Source organism: Aspergillus chevalieri, chromosome 2 (genome assembly GCF_016861735.1).
Source record: "Aspergillus chevalieri M1 DNA, chromosome 2, nearly complete sequence".
Classification (NCBI taxonomy): domain Eukaryota; kingdom Fungi; phylum Ascomycota; class Eurotiomycetes; order Eurotiales; family Aspergillaceae; genus Aspergillus; species Aspergillus chevalieri.
The window spans coordinates 3,855,654-3,872,404 of NC_057363.1; the positions used below are offsets into that span (position 1 = coordinate 3,855,654).

Here is a 16,751-nt window from a genome sequence, read left to right on the forward strand (position 1 = left end):
CCTGTCTCCAACAAAGCAATAAAGCCACTGGGAAGCAAAACTGGCCAAGATATTACAGCCGACTCTTCAAAATTTATTTGAATGTCGGAGTCATCCGGCTGGTCTTGCTCGCTGACCGAGCAATGCAACACAGAAATAATTCGAGTATATATTGACTCCAAAATGTCGATCGCTTTGATCTGTTCAGTGAAGATCCCATCTGAGGTCGTTGATGACGAAAGAGATTCCGGGGACCTTACACAGTAAGATGCATTTACAGGAGCAAAAGAAGATATCTGGGGGAAGGCCTTGAGTTTGGAGATTGCTCGACTAGCCCCTTGAGCAAATTTCAAGAGGCGTGGGGAACAGTTGCTGAGTGAGAGCGGGGACGAGGTAAATGGTAGATCATTCCAATACTCATCGCCATGTAGGAATAGCACCATTTGCCGGAGACGACTAGCCTTTAGTCTTGGCCATTCGTCAGTGATTACTGTTGAGACCCCACAGATCAGGTGAAGCCAGCTGAACTGTATTGACTGAGGGTTTTGCATTTCTTCCATGGGACCTGCAGAAGGGACAGCATGAACAACCATGACAGTTGGGTTGAGCTCGGGGACTTGGAGAGAAGCGAAGATGAACGCGACAAGGATAAGAGAGCCAGCATAGACCACTTCAGCGCTTGCAGATGAGATTTCACTCACAGCTTCGCGAAAGCCCTGTAACCCTCTCTGATGATGCTCAATCACAATCTGTAGGTCCACCGTATCCGAGTCGCCATGCTCTACTCCCTAACGCGCGCGGCTCAGTCGGTGAGTAATCATGTGAATGCCACCTAAGGCCAAGAGTAGATGCATAAGATAGCGGCTTTTGGTTGCGAGCTCGGGGATAGCCCGCTGCCAGACCTGGCTCCTCCTTGAATGTAAGGACATTTGCTTAGATGTATGCAGATGATAGAACTGCAGAAGTTGGAGGTTTTCCATACCCAGAGAGTCCTGCGGCGGTTGGAGAATCCTGGCTGATGGTGACACGTCCATTGCCAATGGTCACGGGTGGGACTGACATCGCTGCGAATCGCCCTCTTCAACTGGCAAGTCCTCATCCTGCGCTTGTGATGGGGGAAGGCTGTAAGCACGTCACGATCGTTGTTTGCTCGGGGGGTTGGAGGAGCTCTTCGTCTTGAACGTAAGGGTCGGTGGGGAGGGGGAAGGAACATGGTTCATCTTGCGAAGAACATGCGCCGCAAATCGGTTGGACTTCGTCACACTGGTGGCGTGGAGAGAGAATCAGTTCTGCAGCCCAATTTCACTGGTGGATCAAAAGAAGTTTATGCGGACTTTAACCCTTCGAAGCTTGCATGAGAAACACCCATTACGAGATTTTGTATGACGGGCGCGGTGTCTTCTGCGTGCACGCTGCCCATCAAAAGCTGCCTCGCCGTGAGACGGGGCGTGTGTCAGACCTGCGCCCAACATTGCGCATCAAATGGAGTACACCACCGCGAGATTAATGTCTACTCAGATCTTAACGAGCGCGAGGAAAGACGGCGGTTGCGGTGACATCAGAAGAATACAGCGGACCGCCGCGACTGCCAAGTGCACGTTTTTGGGTCCGCTGTCTATTTCCGGAAGATGGGTCATGATAGTCGGGATGGACGGATACGAATACGGGTGGGTCGACTACTCTACGGAGTAACTCTGGGTGACGGCGGAAAAGACACGCTTGTTATCAATCGATTCCGCGTGAAGTTAAATATAAGATTCGAGTTTTCCGCAGTGCGGGAACTCGCTCAGAAGGTAGGGGGGGTTCGCCACTGAGGAGTTGTTTTTAGTGCTGTGAATATATATAGGGTCCTACTAGTGCCACACCCCCCTTCGTTCCTGCCACACTCTTTGTCCCGCTAATGCCACACCCTCTTTCCAAAAACGGCATAATATAAGTCACATGCTATGAAAGCCTCTTGATGTGAGACATCTCTGACGGCACATATTAGATAGACATATTAAGACATCTACTCAACGCTATTTTCTCAGTCACCTAAATGCTTTAATTGCCTGGTTTTCCAGCTTATGAGAAGCGCAATTCAGATTTGAATACTTGTTACAATATGAGTATCACACTAACAGTCATATCACTGCTCTACTCCTTCCCCTGTGACCCTGTCATACACTCCATTATCAAGCTACTTCTCTCCCAATAGTTGACTTCTTCACAGCTCTCCTTGTCCTCCTTGTACTCCACGCCCACGTCCACGCCCACGTCCATGTTCACATCTCAGGTTCAAATTCTCATCAGCAAGGACATACTCATGCTGTGAGGGCTCTCTCTGTGTTGATCATCAGGCTCTGCCTGTGTTTGTCACGGGCTCGGAATAGTAGATAATAACGAACTGAGTTCCTATCTAGACTATTGTAGCCATCAACGAGAATATCGAATCTGAAGAAGAAAAGAAAAGGAAGAAGAGTCTATTTACACAAAGAAGCCTTATATATGGTTGTGTGTGGCCTCGCTAAGCAGCTGTTTGTCTCGATTGCTTTCATGGCATTGTTTGCCATGTTGACAATGAATGTTCATGAAAGCACTGAGCTGAGCCGTCACAGTGTTGATTCACCAGTCTCAGTAGAGGATGTGACAGCTCAGCTCAGTGCCTTTATTGACATTCACTGTCAACATGGCAAACAATGCCATGAAAGCAATCAAGACAAACAGCTGCTTAGCGAGGCCACACACAACCATATATAAGACTTCTTTGTGTAAATAGACTCTTCTTTCTTTTCTTTTCCTCTTCAGATTCGATATTCTCGTCGATGGCTACAATAGTTTAGATAGGAATATCATTTCGTTATTATCTACTATTCTGAGCTCGTGACAATTCTTCTTTTGGGCCTCTGCAGTGTCATTACCAAAGACAGAATGCAATACTTCGCTAGCCATGATAGGCCAGACTTTTGTTAAGATATTTTGATGGATATGCCAAACACATATCACATTTCTTGCCAAGGGGAAGACCTTTTGGATTGCTTGCATCAGATTTAGTTCCTTGTCTGTCAAAATGGTCATTGGATGGCGGATGCCTGTTTTCTCCATGAGAGCAAGCAGACAACCCAAGAGGAACTCATAACTCTCTTCTTTCTCATTTGCAATGAAACCAAAGCCAGCAAAAAATGTCTTATTGCATGCAGTGGACCCTACAATATCAAGCAGCGGCATCTTGTACTTGTTTGTTCGATATGTGCAGTCCATGAAGAGAACACTTGGATACCGTCGAAGAAGCTCGAAAGATGTCTTGTGTGTGCAGAATACTGCAGTCAAGACATGAAAATCATTTGTCTGATAATGGATGAACCAATCCCCATTATTTGGGACTGTATCAAGCAGTGCTTGGACTGGTGTTTTCCCATCAAGAAGCTCATGGTGTATTTTCTGGAATTTGTTGTAGATGTCCCGTGGTTTGATTGCAGATGAATCATCCTCATTGTATATGGCAGAGAGGACTTGGCCAGTATTCATGTCTGCTTTAAGTTGAGCCTCAACCTGAGAGCCTTTTTCCTCCATCTCCTGACAGTGAAGTGTCGGATGGGTAGAGGGAGGCGAGGGATGATGATTATGCTGTGAATCTGTCAAATCAAGATGCCATTCATTCTCTTGTCCAAGCTGTAAGACAAGTCTGAATGGACAGCCCGCTAACTTTGTCTGCCCTTTTCGAACCCGATGATCCTCATCAATCTGAGACCTGTACTCCCCTCCATGACTGCATTGCAGATATACACAGTGTAAAACATTGTCTGACTTGTGCTTCTTTGAGTTCTTAGTTGTCAGTGAGTATCCATGACAGCTAGTGAAGTCATTAAGGAATCTCATTGCAGCGTCTCGGGAAGGAAAAAGTCTCATTAACAGGTGGAGGTGGAATCTGGGTATGCAGTTCGCTGGGGATGATGATGGTGGATTCTGATGGCTCATGATTGTCGCCGTCATCAGAGCTTTCATAACTGACAAGATTGAAGGCCATACTGGGCCTGGTTTGGCTATCACAATGGCTATACGCGATTCTTTGTTTACTGCTTTGACACTGAACCCTATAATCTTACCCTAGCACTAGTACGAAAATGGGAATTTATAGCACATGACTTATATATTATGCCGTTTTTGGAAAGAAGGTGTGGCATTAGCGGGAAAAGAGTGTAGCAGGAACGAAGGGGGGTGTGGCACTAGTAGGACCCTATATATATACTTTGGCTGCATGATTCGATTTAAACTGGGAGAAAGATTTATACGGCCAATAAAAGCTCGAACCTGCTTCATTTAACTAGAAATAAACATGCCAGGTCATAATATATGTGGATGAATCTTTCCCTGATTTTTGCTATTTTTTAGACAATTTTTTTCATGGCGTTTTCGCTACGAAAATGTTTGATGTTTTAACGAAGTACTCTTCCGGGGGGTTCAACTTGAAAATTGAGGTTTATATTTAGCCAACCGTCTCTTATCGTAGTTAACTCCAGGTCCAGGAGGATGCAACCTGTGAAGGATGCGGTATATCAAGGGAGACAATACACCATCTTCTCTTTGAATGTCGGGAATGGCGACACCAACGAAACAGGCTCTACAAGGACCTAGAGAACAACGGAGTCATGAGACCCACCACTGCAGAAGAATATCCACAAGGACGACTCCTAGGAGAGCCCAAAGCTACAAGGGCATTGCTACAATTCCTAGCCAGCACCAGCATAGCTCTACCCCGGGCGCACCTACAGCAGACGGCGGAAAGGGCCCGAAGAGATGACGAATGGGAACTGGAAGCATTGGAGGAAGCAGTTAGAACAGGAGAGGGGTAGCAGGGAGGGTAGCCCAAGGCTGAGAGTCAGCCTAGGCCGCACCCATCCTGCTCCAAAACACAAGGAGAGCACGGTGCTCAAAAGCCCTGCGCATACAGGCGGTCTGGGGCGAGGAAAAGGATCGGAAAGATGATAGAAGGGGGCTAACGCCTCAGGAACCTATGGGGACAAGAGACTGTAGAATAGCCACTGACCTCGAGTCCACGAATGATGGTCTGTCATAGCTCTAGGGCTCGGTATGGACAATAAACTTGATTAAATGAATAATAAATAAATAAATGGACAACTGCGATAACACTTGTTGCACCAGAAAGAGGATCCATTATCAATCAGCGTTTCAAAGCATAGAAATCTAAGAAATCATGTGTTGGAAGGATGAAAAAAAAAATAATTCTCGCACCTTCAGGAGGAGTAGGCGTCAAAGTAAGGCAGAACTCAAAACTGCATTCTGATTGGCGCTTACCCGAACCGATATTGGATTTGAATTTACCACGAATTTACCACGGAGAGTTGTGTCCAAAGCCGACACAGTCTTCTTTTTTTCCGTCACGCCATGGAATTTGTCATGAAGCGCGCAAACGTATGTGGACAAGAAGGTCACCTAATATGTTAAGACAAGCCTCGCTATATTACCGACTAGATCATGGCTTATGCGTAGCAGCTTCTTGCAACATTGCATTGCCATATGGTTCTTTATATTAAGGCCGAGTCCCTTAACAATACGTCTCCGTGGCGCAATAGGTTAGCGCGTCTGACTGTTAATCAGGAGGTTGGAAGTTCGAGCCTTCCCGGGGACGACTTTTTTTTGCTTTTTCTTTTTCGTAGCTGTTTAGCTAGCATAGCAATTGGTTTGATGATTTCTTTCTTTTCTTTTTTTTTTCAGGGCATGTTCAATAGAATCTACGGTTATACAGCGACGTCTGGATGGAATTGCCGATCGATCAACGATGCAAGATTTCTATGCCTTCTAACTATAAGATCATGACGCAAATTCCTCACAACCAAATCCCATAATTTAAGCACCCTGCTCAGGAACAAGCTCCTCGAAGCGGCGCAAGTCCATCTCCTTCTCAAGCAGAGGAATCACGTAGGGGTCAAAGGTCTTCCAGTAGGGGTTCTCAAGGTGGTATTTCTGCGAGCTCTCGTGGAGATAGCGCTCGACGATGCAGAAGTCCTGGGGGTCGTGGACGGACTGCATGACGAACCACGAGAGGGTTTCGTGATCCTTGGAGTAGACGGCAGAGGCTTCGAGGAGTTTGGCGTGGAGCTTTTGGATGGACTCCTGGTCGGGCTTTGCGCGCATGTCTGGTTTAGGTCAGTATGGAGTGCGAGGTGTTTGGAGGGTTTGGTGGTGATGGAAATGGAAATGACGTACGAACGACGATGTTGTAGACCATTTTGGCGGTTTAATGTGTGTTATTCTTTTTGTCAATTGAGCTTGAAATCGGGGAAGGTGGGATGTAGGGGTCGATGGAGGGGCAGGTTTCTTATATGGTTTGAAGCTACGGAGTAGACTCGCCCTACCATGGAGTAACTGACTGGAACATTGTGGGGCGATCCAATTCTGTGTTCTCCGATGAGGTTTTTTATGATTTTATGATGCCAATGATGTCGTCTTGCCTAGGTTGGGCTACGGTGAAACGCGGGACTGGCGGGTATACCTCGGAGTATTGGAAGTTTACAGTTGTATTGGCGAATCGGATGGGGAACGACAGAACGTTATTCGCGCATATGCAGAGCTATCCGGGGTGCTTTAAGTCTAGAATGGATTTTTGCGTTGGAGAAAAAGAAAAATGGGCAAAAAATAACGTCCCCGGGAAGGCTCGAACTTCCAACCTCCTGATTAACAGTCAGACGCGCTAACCTATTGCGCCACGGAGACGTCTTCTTAATTTTCGGCCAACCAGAAAAATTATATGTTTTCAACTTTTTAAGACAAAGCTATTGTTCGGAAGGCAACTACATCCTTGTGCTCCATACGACAATACACAAAAGAGCGCGTAATTACAACACGTAACGAATTTAAAAATATCTCAGTCGAAAAATGATTGAGCACAATGCAAGCCGAAACCCCTCAGTGGCCTCCTTAAGAGTCAATATGCAAGTCTTACGCGCAGATATAAATGAGATGCTTTCACCATGGAACAAAGCGCATGGACACTAGAGGATTAGCATACAAAACAACACAATCGTCACCAAAAAAGCTGAATGGATGAAGGGGGGGGGAAGGAAAGGGAGGAACCAGAAGGTCAGAACTCTGTATATAGCCATCGAGAAGTCGACTATGCTCAGAATCGGCAAATCGACAAGTCGCCGAAAAAGCATCGGCCAGCACTGATCGGTATTCTCTCTGATTAGACTAGTTTTGTGGAATTTGGATTATCCTCACATTCAAGTACCATGATGACTCCTGTTCTTTCTCGATCTCGAGCACTTCCAGTCCGTCTTGCTTTCCCATCGCGCATTCGACCGTCCGCATACTCTATCAATACATACATTCGAACGCCCCGTTTAGCGTACGCGCCATTCCAGCTCCCAAATTACTTAGCACGAAATCTAGAAATATAACCTAGTCAGCGATGCTTCAGTACCCCAACCCCCGAAATGCGAATACAAAAATCGTCAATGCCCCCCAAATGGCCGAATCTATATTTGAGGGCGTCCTCGCCTCATACACCAAGCAAGTGGGCGATCATGTCGAAATTGACGAGGAGCTGGCTTCACTTGAAACGGATAAAATTGACGTTGCGGTGAATGCGCCTGATTCTGGAACAGTAACTAAGTTGCTAGTGCATGGGGAGAAACAGTCACTGTTGGGCAAGCCCTCATCGAGATCGATGAGAAGTAAGCCTCATCAGCAAAAGATTTGAAACCACAGAAGATTAAAAAAACCTTCTGCGTAGCAATATCCAATAGGACAAAAGCAGGAGAAAATAGAAGAGGCACATGTACCACCGAAACAACAACAACTGATGGCGGCGGTATCTTGTCGCCATCTCAGGAAGAATCAATGCCCGCATACAGAGGCAGCCGTGCTGATAGCAAGGTTACTAATATCTCCATATCCCTTAGTCAGTTATGCAATGCTCATTGATCGTTTCCTCGTACCAGGTCAAAATGACAGGAATGCGCATGCGCACAGCGGAACGTCTAAAAGAATCGCAAAACATCACCGCATTTCTCACGAGCTTCAATGAAATCGATATGTCCCAGGTCATCACCATGCGGGAGCAATATAAGGAGGAGGTTCCCGACAAGCATGGAGTGAAGCTTTAATTTATGGGCCCGGTGGCTCGTGCTTCTGTTCTAGCCTTGAACTAGATTCCGGCCATGAACGCTGCCATCGAGAATGACGATACATTGTCTTTCGCGATTATGTCGATCTCAGTGTCGCTGTTGCTACGCCCAAAGGCCTTGTGACGCCTGTTCTCCGGAATATCAAAAACAGGAGTGTTGTGGGCATTGAACAAGGGATTGCGGAACTGGGAGAAAAAGGTATATGCTCGGGTCACCTCTTGATCGCAGCTCAATAACTCATTTCCTTACTCAGGCCCGCGACGGAAAATTAACCATGGACGACATGACTGGCGGCACCTTCACCATCAGCAACAGCGGAATCTGGGGATCTCTTTTCGGAACTCCCATCATCAACATGCCGCCAAGCCGCGGTCCTTGGTATATATGGAATCCAGGAACGGCCCGTTGTGGTTAATGGCCAGGCAGAGATTCTACCGGTAGGTCCAAGCCTTTTCTTTCGATAATCATCTTCCTGCTGATTTGTGTAGATGATGTATACCGCGTTGACGTATGACCACCGACTGATTGATGGTCGTGAGGCTGTTACCTTACATTGGTGAAAAAGTATTTGGAGTATCCGGCTAGTATGCTTCTTGTTTGAGATTTTTTCTTGAAGTCGTAAGGTAGCGATCGAATTATTTTTGGGGCTAAATCTGTATTTTGCATATAATCTACGTGAAGATCCGGCATGTCGTACTTAGATATACACATTCGGAAACCGAGGGAAAAAAGAACCACCACCTCCGCGAGTAGCGATCCATCCACAATTATAGAATGGTTTCATTCTTTCTCCTGGTATTCGTACTCCTCATATGTTGTATTCGTTATTCTTACTGTACTATCTCCAAAATGTAAATATCATAGAATTCAATTCTCTTCAATTGAGCAATACGGAGGCGCGGAGTCACAAGACCCAGAAGAGTGTCTTCAAAATTCCGAGTATATGCGTCAATGACTAGCAATACAAACCATTCTCGGCACCATTGGTACTCCGTAGTCCATTGTAATTGCAACTTACTACGATGGTGCCAAACTTACCAAACTGGGAGACTACTGACACTGGAGCTACACAGCCAATGACTCACAATCTATAGTACTTTGGTTACCATCTCTGACTTCTTTCTTCTATTACCTTCAACCGTCGCTTCCTATAATTTCCCTCCTTCAACATGTCTCAGAATATCAGCGTATTGGGGCCCCCCGAGCGTTATTGAAAAGCACCCCTCACAAAATCAAATCCGTTCACCACATCCACCAGCTCAGTACCAGTGACTAAACCATTTTATGCAGGTAGAAATTGCTCTTCTTGGTTTTCCATTCATACTGAGAGCGGAGTCGAAATTCTCCTCCTGGATGTGACGTCCACATGGGACGCCCGGGAGCAATAGAACCGAAGTGGAAGGCAAAACTATTGCTTTTAAGCGTTAAATATTCTACACTGATCTCAGAAGAATCTCCTCAACGGGTTCGGATTGGCCCAGAATGGGGCCTTTCAGGTTAAGGGCGATTAGGTCTTCGCAAGGAGCTTGGTCGAGCCAAGGTTCATAATCTGGCTTGACGAGGCATTCTAGAGTATGATCGTAGGCTAAAAGTTTATTGGTTTCTTCATCAGTTAAGCCGGAGCCAAGTCAGGTTCGTCAAGAGCTTACAAGTCTAGAGGTGACCTAGGACCTTTTTAAACCAACCAAGGCTATCCATCCAGACAGTATAGGCCTTGAAAACAGGTCTTTTGCCCTCAGACTTGCCAAAATTAGCAGATACTTCCAAATATAGCTTAATGGCCGACAGCATTGGATTATCTCTTTCCGTCTGGATGCTGTATAGAAAAATCTTGAAACTTTGCACCTCCAATCCCTGAAAAGTTGTACCCGGGCCAAATGGAGCACGAAAAGAGGTTGGATTCAGGTCAGCCACATATTCTAGCCATGTGATGATGTGATATAGCATCCCGGATACCGAATTCACTTTGATTGTGACCCCAATATAATCGATAGGAATTAAGAGGCATAGAGATGGCGCTCACTCAAATACACAACACAGGTGGACTGGCATCACAACTTTCCCATCAGACCTACATGGCAATCATTTTTACAGACAACCAGGCGGTGATACAAGCGTGCTCAGCCCCGGGAAGGTCTTCTGGCCAATATATCCTGAGCGAGATTACACGCACTGCATCTCAACTACAGGAACACGGCTGGGATATACGGCTGTATTGGCTCCCGGGTCATGAAGGCATCTACGGCAATGAGTGTGCTGACGCTCTTGCAAAAGAAGCTGCTAATTTCCCGGCACCCAATGGTGTGGAGGAGCTCACTCTCATGGCTAGCACTCGAAGAGCCCTCCGCATAGAAGCAGCAAGCGCATGGAAGTCTGAATGGGCTACCTCCACCCACGGGAACTCCCTCCGTCGTTTATGGAAAGAACCCTCAAAAGCACCAATGCAACTATACCAAGGCCTACAAAGAGCCGCCACATCAGTCCTCATTCAAATGCAAACTGGGAAGATTGCGCTAGCTAGTTATCTTGGTACCTTTAATGCTATGGAATCGACTGAATGCTCTTGTGGACGTGGTCGTCAAGATATACGCCATGTTCTCCTCCACTGTACAAACCAGGCAGACCCCCGAATGCGCCATCTTACACAGGGGTCAAGGCGGGAGTTGGATTACCAGGCCCACCTAACACGGCCAGACCTGGTACTGAAGGCAGTGCGCTTTATGCTTGACACAGGCCTCCTAGGCCAGTTTCAGACCCTACCAACCACATACCGAGTCACAACAACGGACTTGGGGCAACCGGCAGCATAGCGCAGCCGAGGTTACGCGCTTGCAGAAGTAAGGAAGGAAACGAGATAGTATCCAACAGGCCCATGGAACTTCGTGGCCATGGGAACAGCAGTATGAAAACAGCAGCACGAGACATACAACATGCGGAATAACATATCAGGATGTATGTAGAGAGGCGACGATGTACATAGCGATTACCACTACGGCGGCTTACCCGGCCGCCCCGCAGGACCTGCCGCCACTCGGCCTATAGGGCTGACAGATGCGGGTATGAACAATAATAATAATAATAATAATAATAATAATAATGTAAATGATATCGTTCTTCCCTTCGTTGCTGTGTTTTAGGAAAGTGCTGTACCACTCTGTACTCCGTACATAGTAGCGTAAAAGTGTCACATTATTCTGCGAGTGAATCCCAATTGGTAGTGGTAGTAGGGTGTGTATGTATGTATGTATGTATGTATAATTCAGTTCACGCATGTGTCAGCCATATGGGCCGATTGGCAGCAGGTCACTGTAGGTGGCTGGGCATGGCCACAAATTTTTATCTATATACAGGATATAGAGCCCGTGGTCTTCTGTACCCGATTTGCAGACTGTCTCGTTTTTAATATACAGACAGATCCAAAGCCATTTCCTTAACCCACATATGGGACTCGTCCCTCATTGCGGATACACCTTTCAAAAACGGGTCGAGAGGTAATAAGTATATCACAATATCCTTAGGCCATGTCAGTACATGACTTTGTCTGTATTCCCCTCCCATCCAGCTCAGGCCCGCCCTACTTTGGTAGGGCGCGACGAGCGACCGTGGTGAATAATGGCCGGTGTAGGATTCGAACCTCGGTCACTCCAGTAGACTCTTAAATTCTAGTAAGGAAGCCCCTCAATCCCTACTGTCCAATGAGAGCCACTGTATGTGACCACCCGGATGGCGTTCTACCACTACGCCATCCCGGCCTCTAATATCGGGGTATAGTCACTGGGAATTCGTCTAGATATAACCTTAACTGCAAGTGGTTATTAGGGTTAAGATAACAAACTGTATGGTCAGTATCCACTGATCTGAATAACAATGCGCCGTTGGGTATACCGCCCTGCCAGGTTCTGTGAGACAAGTAGAATCAAGTAAGGCAGCAAGGTAGCGATAGCGCCTGAAGTAGCGCCAGCAAATATCCAGGCATCTCAAGATCCTATCGAACCCGAGCCTGAGCTTATGATGGATTCCCAGACCTCTCTCCAAGCCGAGGTGGATCAACCAGAGGATGAATTCACGCAATATCTTGCTGAAGGATAGCACATCTAATCCATTATACTATGCTAATGCTAACTCATCCCCTAGGACTTACCAAGGGGCACCCTCGTCTCTTTTGGAAAGAGCATGAACACGTGTATACCGTGCTTGCAAAGATAGCGCGGGGTATCCTCTCAACGCCTGCCAGTGGTGATGGCTCTTTAATTGTGCTTCATTTCCTCGGAAATCATTGAATAAAGAGCTTGGCCATCATTTCAGCCAAAATGCATTGAATAAAGAAATAGTTTACAGACTGATTCCCTCGTAAATCAGTCTGCTACACACTGAATACTCCAAAATACTGCGAAAAATGCATAATCTATGCAGTTTCCTCTAAGTCACGAGTCTTGGCATATTTGTATTGCTATACTGTCGGTGTCACGGTGCAAGCCCGTAGGTCGTGCACGACACTAAGCACTGTCCCTCAGGAGATCTCTCTTCCCGCTGAAGCCACTCCTGTTGCAGCTCTTCGAGCTGCGTCTTGTCTATGAACCTGTAGATAGCCTGACCTGTATCTTGACCTGTTCATCAATTCCTACTATATTCCTGTACCTGACTCCGCACCCTGACAGTCGGATATCTATTGGATGCTGCCGCAGCCTAAGTCTATACCTCACCCGAAAGGGTGCTAGAATTCCGTATATGAATTATTTTAATTAAAATAATATGGGAGACTAGAGAAAAAAAACAACTCCTCAGTGGCGAACCCCCCCCTACCTTCTGAGCGAGTTCCCGCATTGCGGAAAACTCGAATCTTATATTTAACTTCACGCGGAATCGATTGATACTACTTTCGACGTTGTTCTCCCCAGCTGTCGCTGACAATGGGGGGTGCAAAGAAGAAAGGGGTGGTCGGAGCCGCATCTCCGTGGCCTAACCACTCGTACAATCATAAAGACCACGACGAAAGCGCCCATGCAGCTGCCATCCTTACAGAAACCGCAGAGCTGAGGCAAATCGCTGACCGGACCCAGGGACTACCTCCCAGGGACCTATTCATCCGATTTATGAGTTCAGTTGAAGACCTGGCAGCTAAGGTGCGCGACCGCGCCAGCAACCATGGAAGTGACGACCATGATGGCCGGAAAGAGGCGCTCCAACAGATCCAAAATATGTTAAACAAGCAGACAGAGGAGATAAAAACTCTACAGCACTCAGTGCAACCCCCCAAAGCAACCAGCAGCCCCCCTATGTCTAGCCCCTCTGGCCATGCAAAATCTTATCGGGATGCGGCTCTAGCGAGTCACCTGACATCAACAAAGCCCTCGTTGGTCTCGGGCTGGATGCAGGGCAATACCAATGGATCTGTCAATACAAATGGAACACTAAGCACCTCGCCAAGCAGTCCAGCAACACCATTCCCACTGAAAGCAGACCTGGAGATCCATATCCGGGGCACTAATCACCAAATTGTGGACCCACTACGCCACCAGAAGGAGGCCAGACTTGTGGAGCGAGCAAACCGTGCTATTAGGGAATCAAATAACACTATCATTGCCCACCGGTCAGTCTCTACAGGCCGCATCCTCCCCAGCGGGGACATTGTCCTACGTGCAGAGAGCCTTGAGGATGTGGAACAACTGGCCAGAGCAGCAAAAGACTGGTGCCGTGCCTTTGGAGACGATGCAACCATCAAAAGAAGGACTTATCGTGTTGTCATGAATGGCGTCAGCTGCCATCTTGACCTAGCAGCCGCACCAGCTCGCATTAAGGCTGATAACCTAGGGCGTCTGGCCTCTGCCCCCACAATGATCACATATACTGGATGGCTTCTTGGCCCCCGTCACACTGCAGAACACAAGCCAGAAACATCCAAGCTGATTGTTGAGTTTGATAATGATCGAGCTGCCAACATTGCCATACTGCTTGGTCTGGCACTTGATGGCCGTGACCACCCATGTGAATACTACGACCAGACTCATCGGATTCAGCAGTGCTTCAACTGCCAAGCATATGGCCACATAGCCCGAAACTGCAAGCGACCTACCTCATGTGCATACTGTGCACAAAACCATTCCTCTCAGAATTGCCCTACAGCAAGAGACCGCACTAAGGCTCAGTGTGCAGTCTGTCAGAAACAGAACACTAAGCGAAGTGAGAAGGTCTCAGAGGACCACTTTGCCTTTGACTGCAGCTGCCCAGCTCGTGTGGAGCGGGTGGAGATTGCACGCCAAAACCGAGCAAATGGACGTGGATGGTATGAGAGTGCTCCAATCTCCCTTGGCTCTGAAGCCCCTTCGGGGGAGAGACAAGGCCAAAATCCCACCCCTGCAGAAGCCACAGAGCACCACACCCAACGCCGCGGCCCAGGCCGACCCAGGAAGAGCAATAAAAGACCTCGCACAGAGGACGAGCCTGAGCTAAACAGTGTTATGGCGGATACCCAACTAGAAATGGAGACAAATGCCCAGACGCAAACTTTACAGCTCAGGGAGGGCCCTCGCCAGCAATCTAGAGCAAGAGCCCTCAGTGCCCCAGGTACTGGTGCTGTTCCAAGAGTACTCAGACAGACTCGAAACCGACACAAAAGCTACAATCAGCACCATGGTCAAGAGTCTGGTGATGAACGAAGCCAGTTTCACTCCAATGAAGACCCAATGGAGGAAGAACTGTAAACAATAATGGACCTTAAACGAATTCGAATCCTGCAGGCCAACTGCTGGAAATCACGTGAGAGAGTGATGATACACCTCTTTGGTGAGAAAGAGGTGCGCGACCTAGAGATCCTGGCTATCCAGGAGCCCTACATCAACAGACACACAGACCAAGTGACCACATATTCCCAAATGCTTGGAAACCGTTTCCACCTCCTGATCAAGCCTACTGGCAAGGACACTGATGTGGCCAATATGCCACGGATCTGCTTCTTTGTCAGTAAGGCACTGGATCCAACGAAGTGGGCGATAAAGCACCGTACAAAGGACTTGAGCACCTTGACACTTCACACAAGAATAGGCCCCATACATATTCATAACGCATACAATCCCAGCCCTGTGACAGGCCAACCCAGTGTCATGAGAGCTCTGCACAATGCACTGGCTGAATATCCCAACCAAAAACATATGGTAGTGGGCGATTTTAACCTCCATCACCCAATGTGGGCCCGACCTGACTACAACCACCGCCATGAGGAAGCAGATGATCTCATCAGGATAGCTGAAGTCCATGGCTTAGAACTGCTTACACCGCCAGGCACTATTACATATGAGAAACATACAGGCAGAGGGAGTCACCAAACTACAATTGACCTGACATGGGCCACTGCTGAGGTAACAGATCTCCTGGTGCGCTGTCAAGACCGACGGGACTGGATGCATGCAGCAGACCACATACCGATTCTCACAGAATTAGACATACCTGTGCAGAAGTCTCCAGAGAAGCTAAAGATGCAGTGGCGAGAAGCTGACTGGGACACCTTCCTAAAGACACTGGCTGCAGACCTCCAGCCTATATGCCCCCTAACCACCACCAAGGAGATAGATGCCACAGTTGACCACTTGATTAAAACCATCCAGCAAACTGCGGAGACCACTGTCCCTACAGCCAGGATCACTCCCTACTCCCGCCCAGGATACCCCCCGGAATTAAAGAGACTACGCAACAATGTCAACCGCACACGACGCTGGGCTGCCTCTGGCCAGGAGGAAGATATCAAGGCATTCCGTCAGGCCAAGCACACACTAGGCCGAGAAACTGCTAAACTGAGCCGGAACAATCACCGTGCCCGTGTGGAGGACGCAACTGAATCAATAGAAGGATTTTGGAAACTGGCCCGTTGGGCACGCCGTCGCGGAGGCGTTCAACCAACCTATACGCCAACTCTTCACGCAGGGAATCAAACATATGAAACTCCAGAAAGGAAAGCACAGGCACTGCGGGAGACTCTATTTCCCCCGCCTCCTGAAGCGGATCTCTCCGACATCCCTGGTTATGAATACCCCGAACCACTACCGATGCCTGCCATCACAGAGAAGGAGGTCTGTCAGGCAATCCAACGGGCTGCGCCAAACAAGGCTCCTGGTCCTGATGGTATACCGAATCTGACCCTACATCGCGCTCTAGCCATTCCAGTCTTCCTAGGCCATCTCACTAACCTGTTCAATGCTTGCCTGAAGTTGGGCTACTGCCCAGAGCACTTCCGAAAGTCAACTACAGTGGTATTGCGGAAGCCTGGGAAACCTGACTATACAGACCCAAAGGCGTACAGGCCCATCGCACTGCTCAACACAGTTGGGAAAGCATTAGAAGCAGTTATTGCAACTCGCATAAGCTATATGGTCGAAGCGTACAGTCTCCTACCACACACCCACATTGGTGGCCGTAAAGGACGATCATGTGAACATGCTATTCATCTCCTGCTGGAACAGGTCCATGCATCCTGGCGTTCTGGCGCATTGGTAGCCACACTGCTTACCCTGGATGTTAGTGGTGCATTTGACAACGCTGCACATAAACGCCTGATTCATAACCTCCGAAAACGAAGGGTTCCAATCAGTGCTGTTAACTGGATAGCAAGCTTCCTCCGCCACCGCATCACAGATATTTTACTAATAGAAG

At 47.8% G+C, this 16,751-nt stretch overlaps 2 protein-coding genes and 2 non-coding genes across 4 annotated transcripts; 2 read left to right on the forward strand and 2 right to left on the reverse strand.

Annotated features, from left to right (window-relative positions):
* Positions 1-5,534: 5,534 nt before the first annotated feature.
* Positions 5,535-5,608, forward strand: ACHE_t20029S. Its single transcript has one exon. It is a non-coding gene; the product is annotated as a tRNA-Asn (tRNA).
* Positions 5,609-5,826: 218 nt separating this feature from the next.
* On the reverse strand, positions 5,827-6,208 carry ACHE_21328A (putative quinol monooxygenase; the record flags this gene model as incomplete). Its single annotated transcript, XM_043275398.1, has 2 exons — positions 5,827-6,116; positions 6,187-6,208. The coding sequence occupies 2 exons, from the start codon at positions 6,206-6,208 to the stop codon at positions 5,827-5,829; spliced, it is 312 nt and encodes a 103-aa protein (XP_043134392.1).
* Positions 6,209-6,619: 411 nt separating this feature from the next.
* ACHE_t20030A lies at positions 6,620-6,693 on the reverse strand. The gene has a single exon. It is a non-coding gene; the product is annotated as a tRNA-Asn (tRNA).
* Positions 6,694-7,928: 1,235 nt separating this feature from the next.
* Positions 7,929-8,087, forward strand: ACHE_21329S (uncharacterized protein; the record flags this gene model as incomplete). Its single annotated transcript, XM_043275400.1, has 1 exon — positions 7,929-8,087. One exon carries the CDS (start codon positions 7,929-7,931, stop codon positions 8,085-8,087), a length of 159 nt encoding a protein of 52 aa, XP_043134393.1.
* Positions 8,088-16,751: the final 8,664 nt, after the last annotated feature.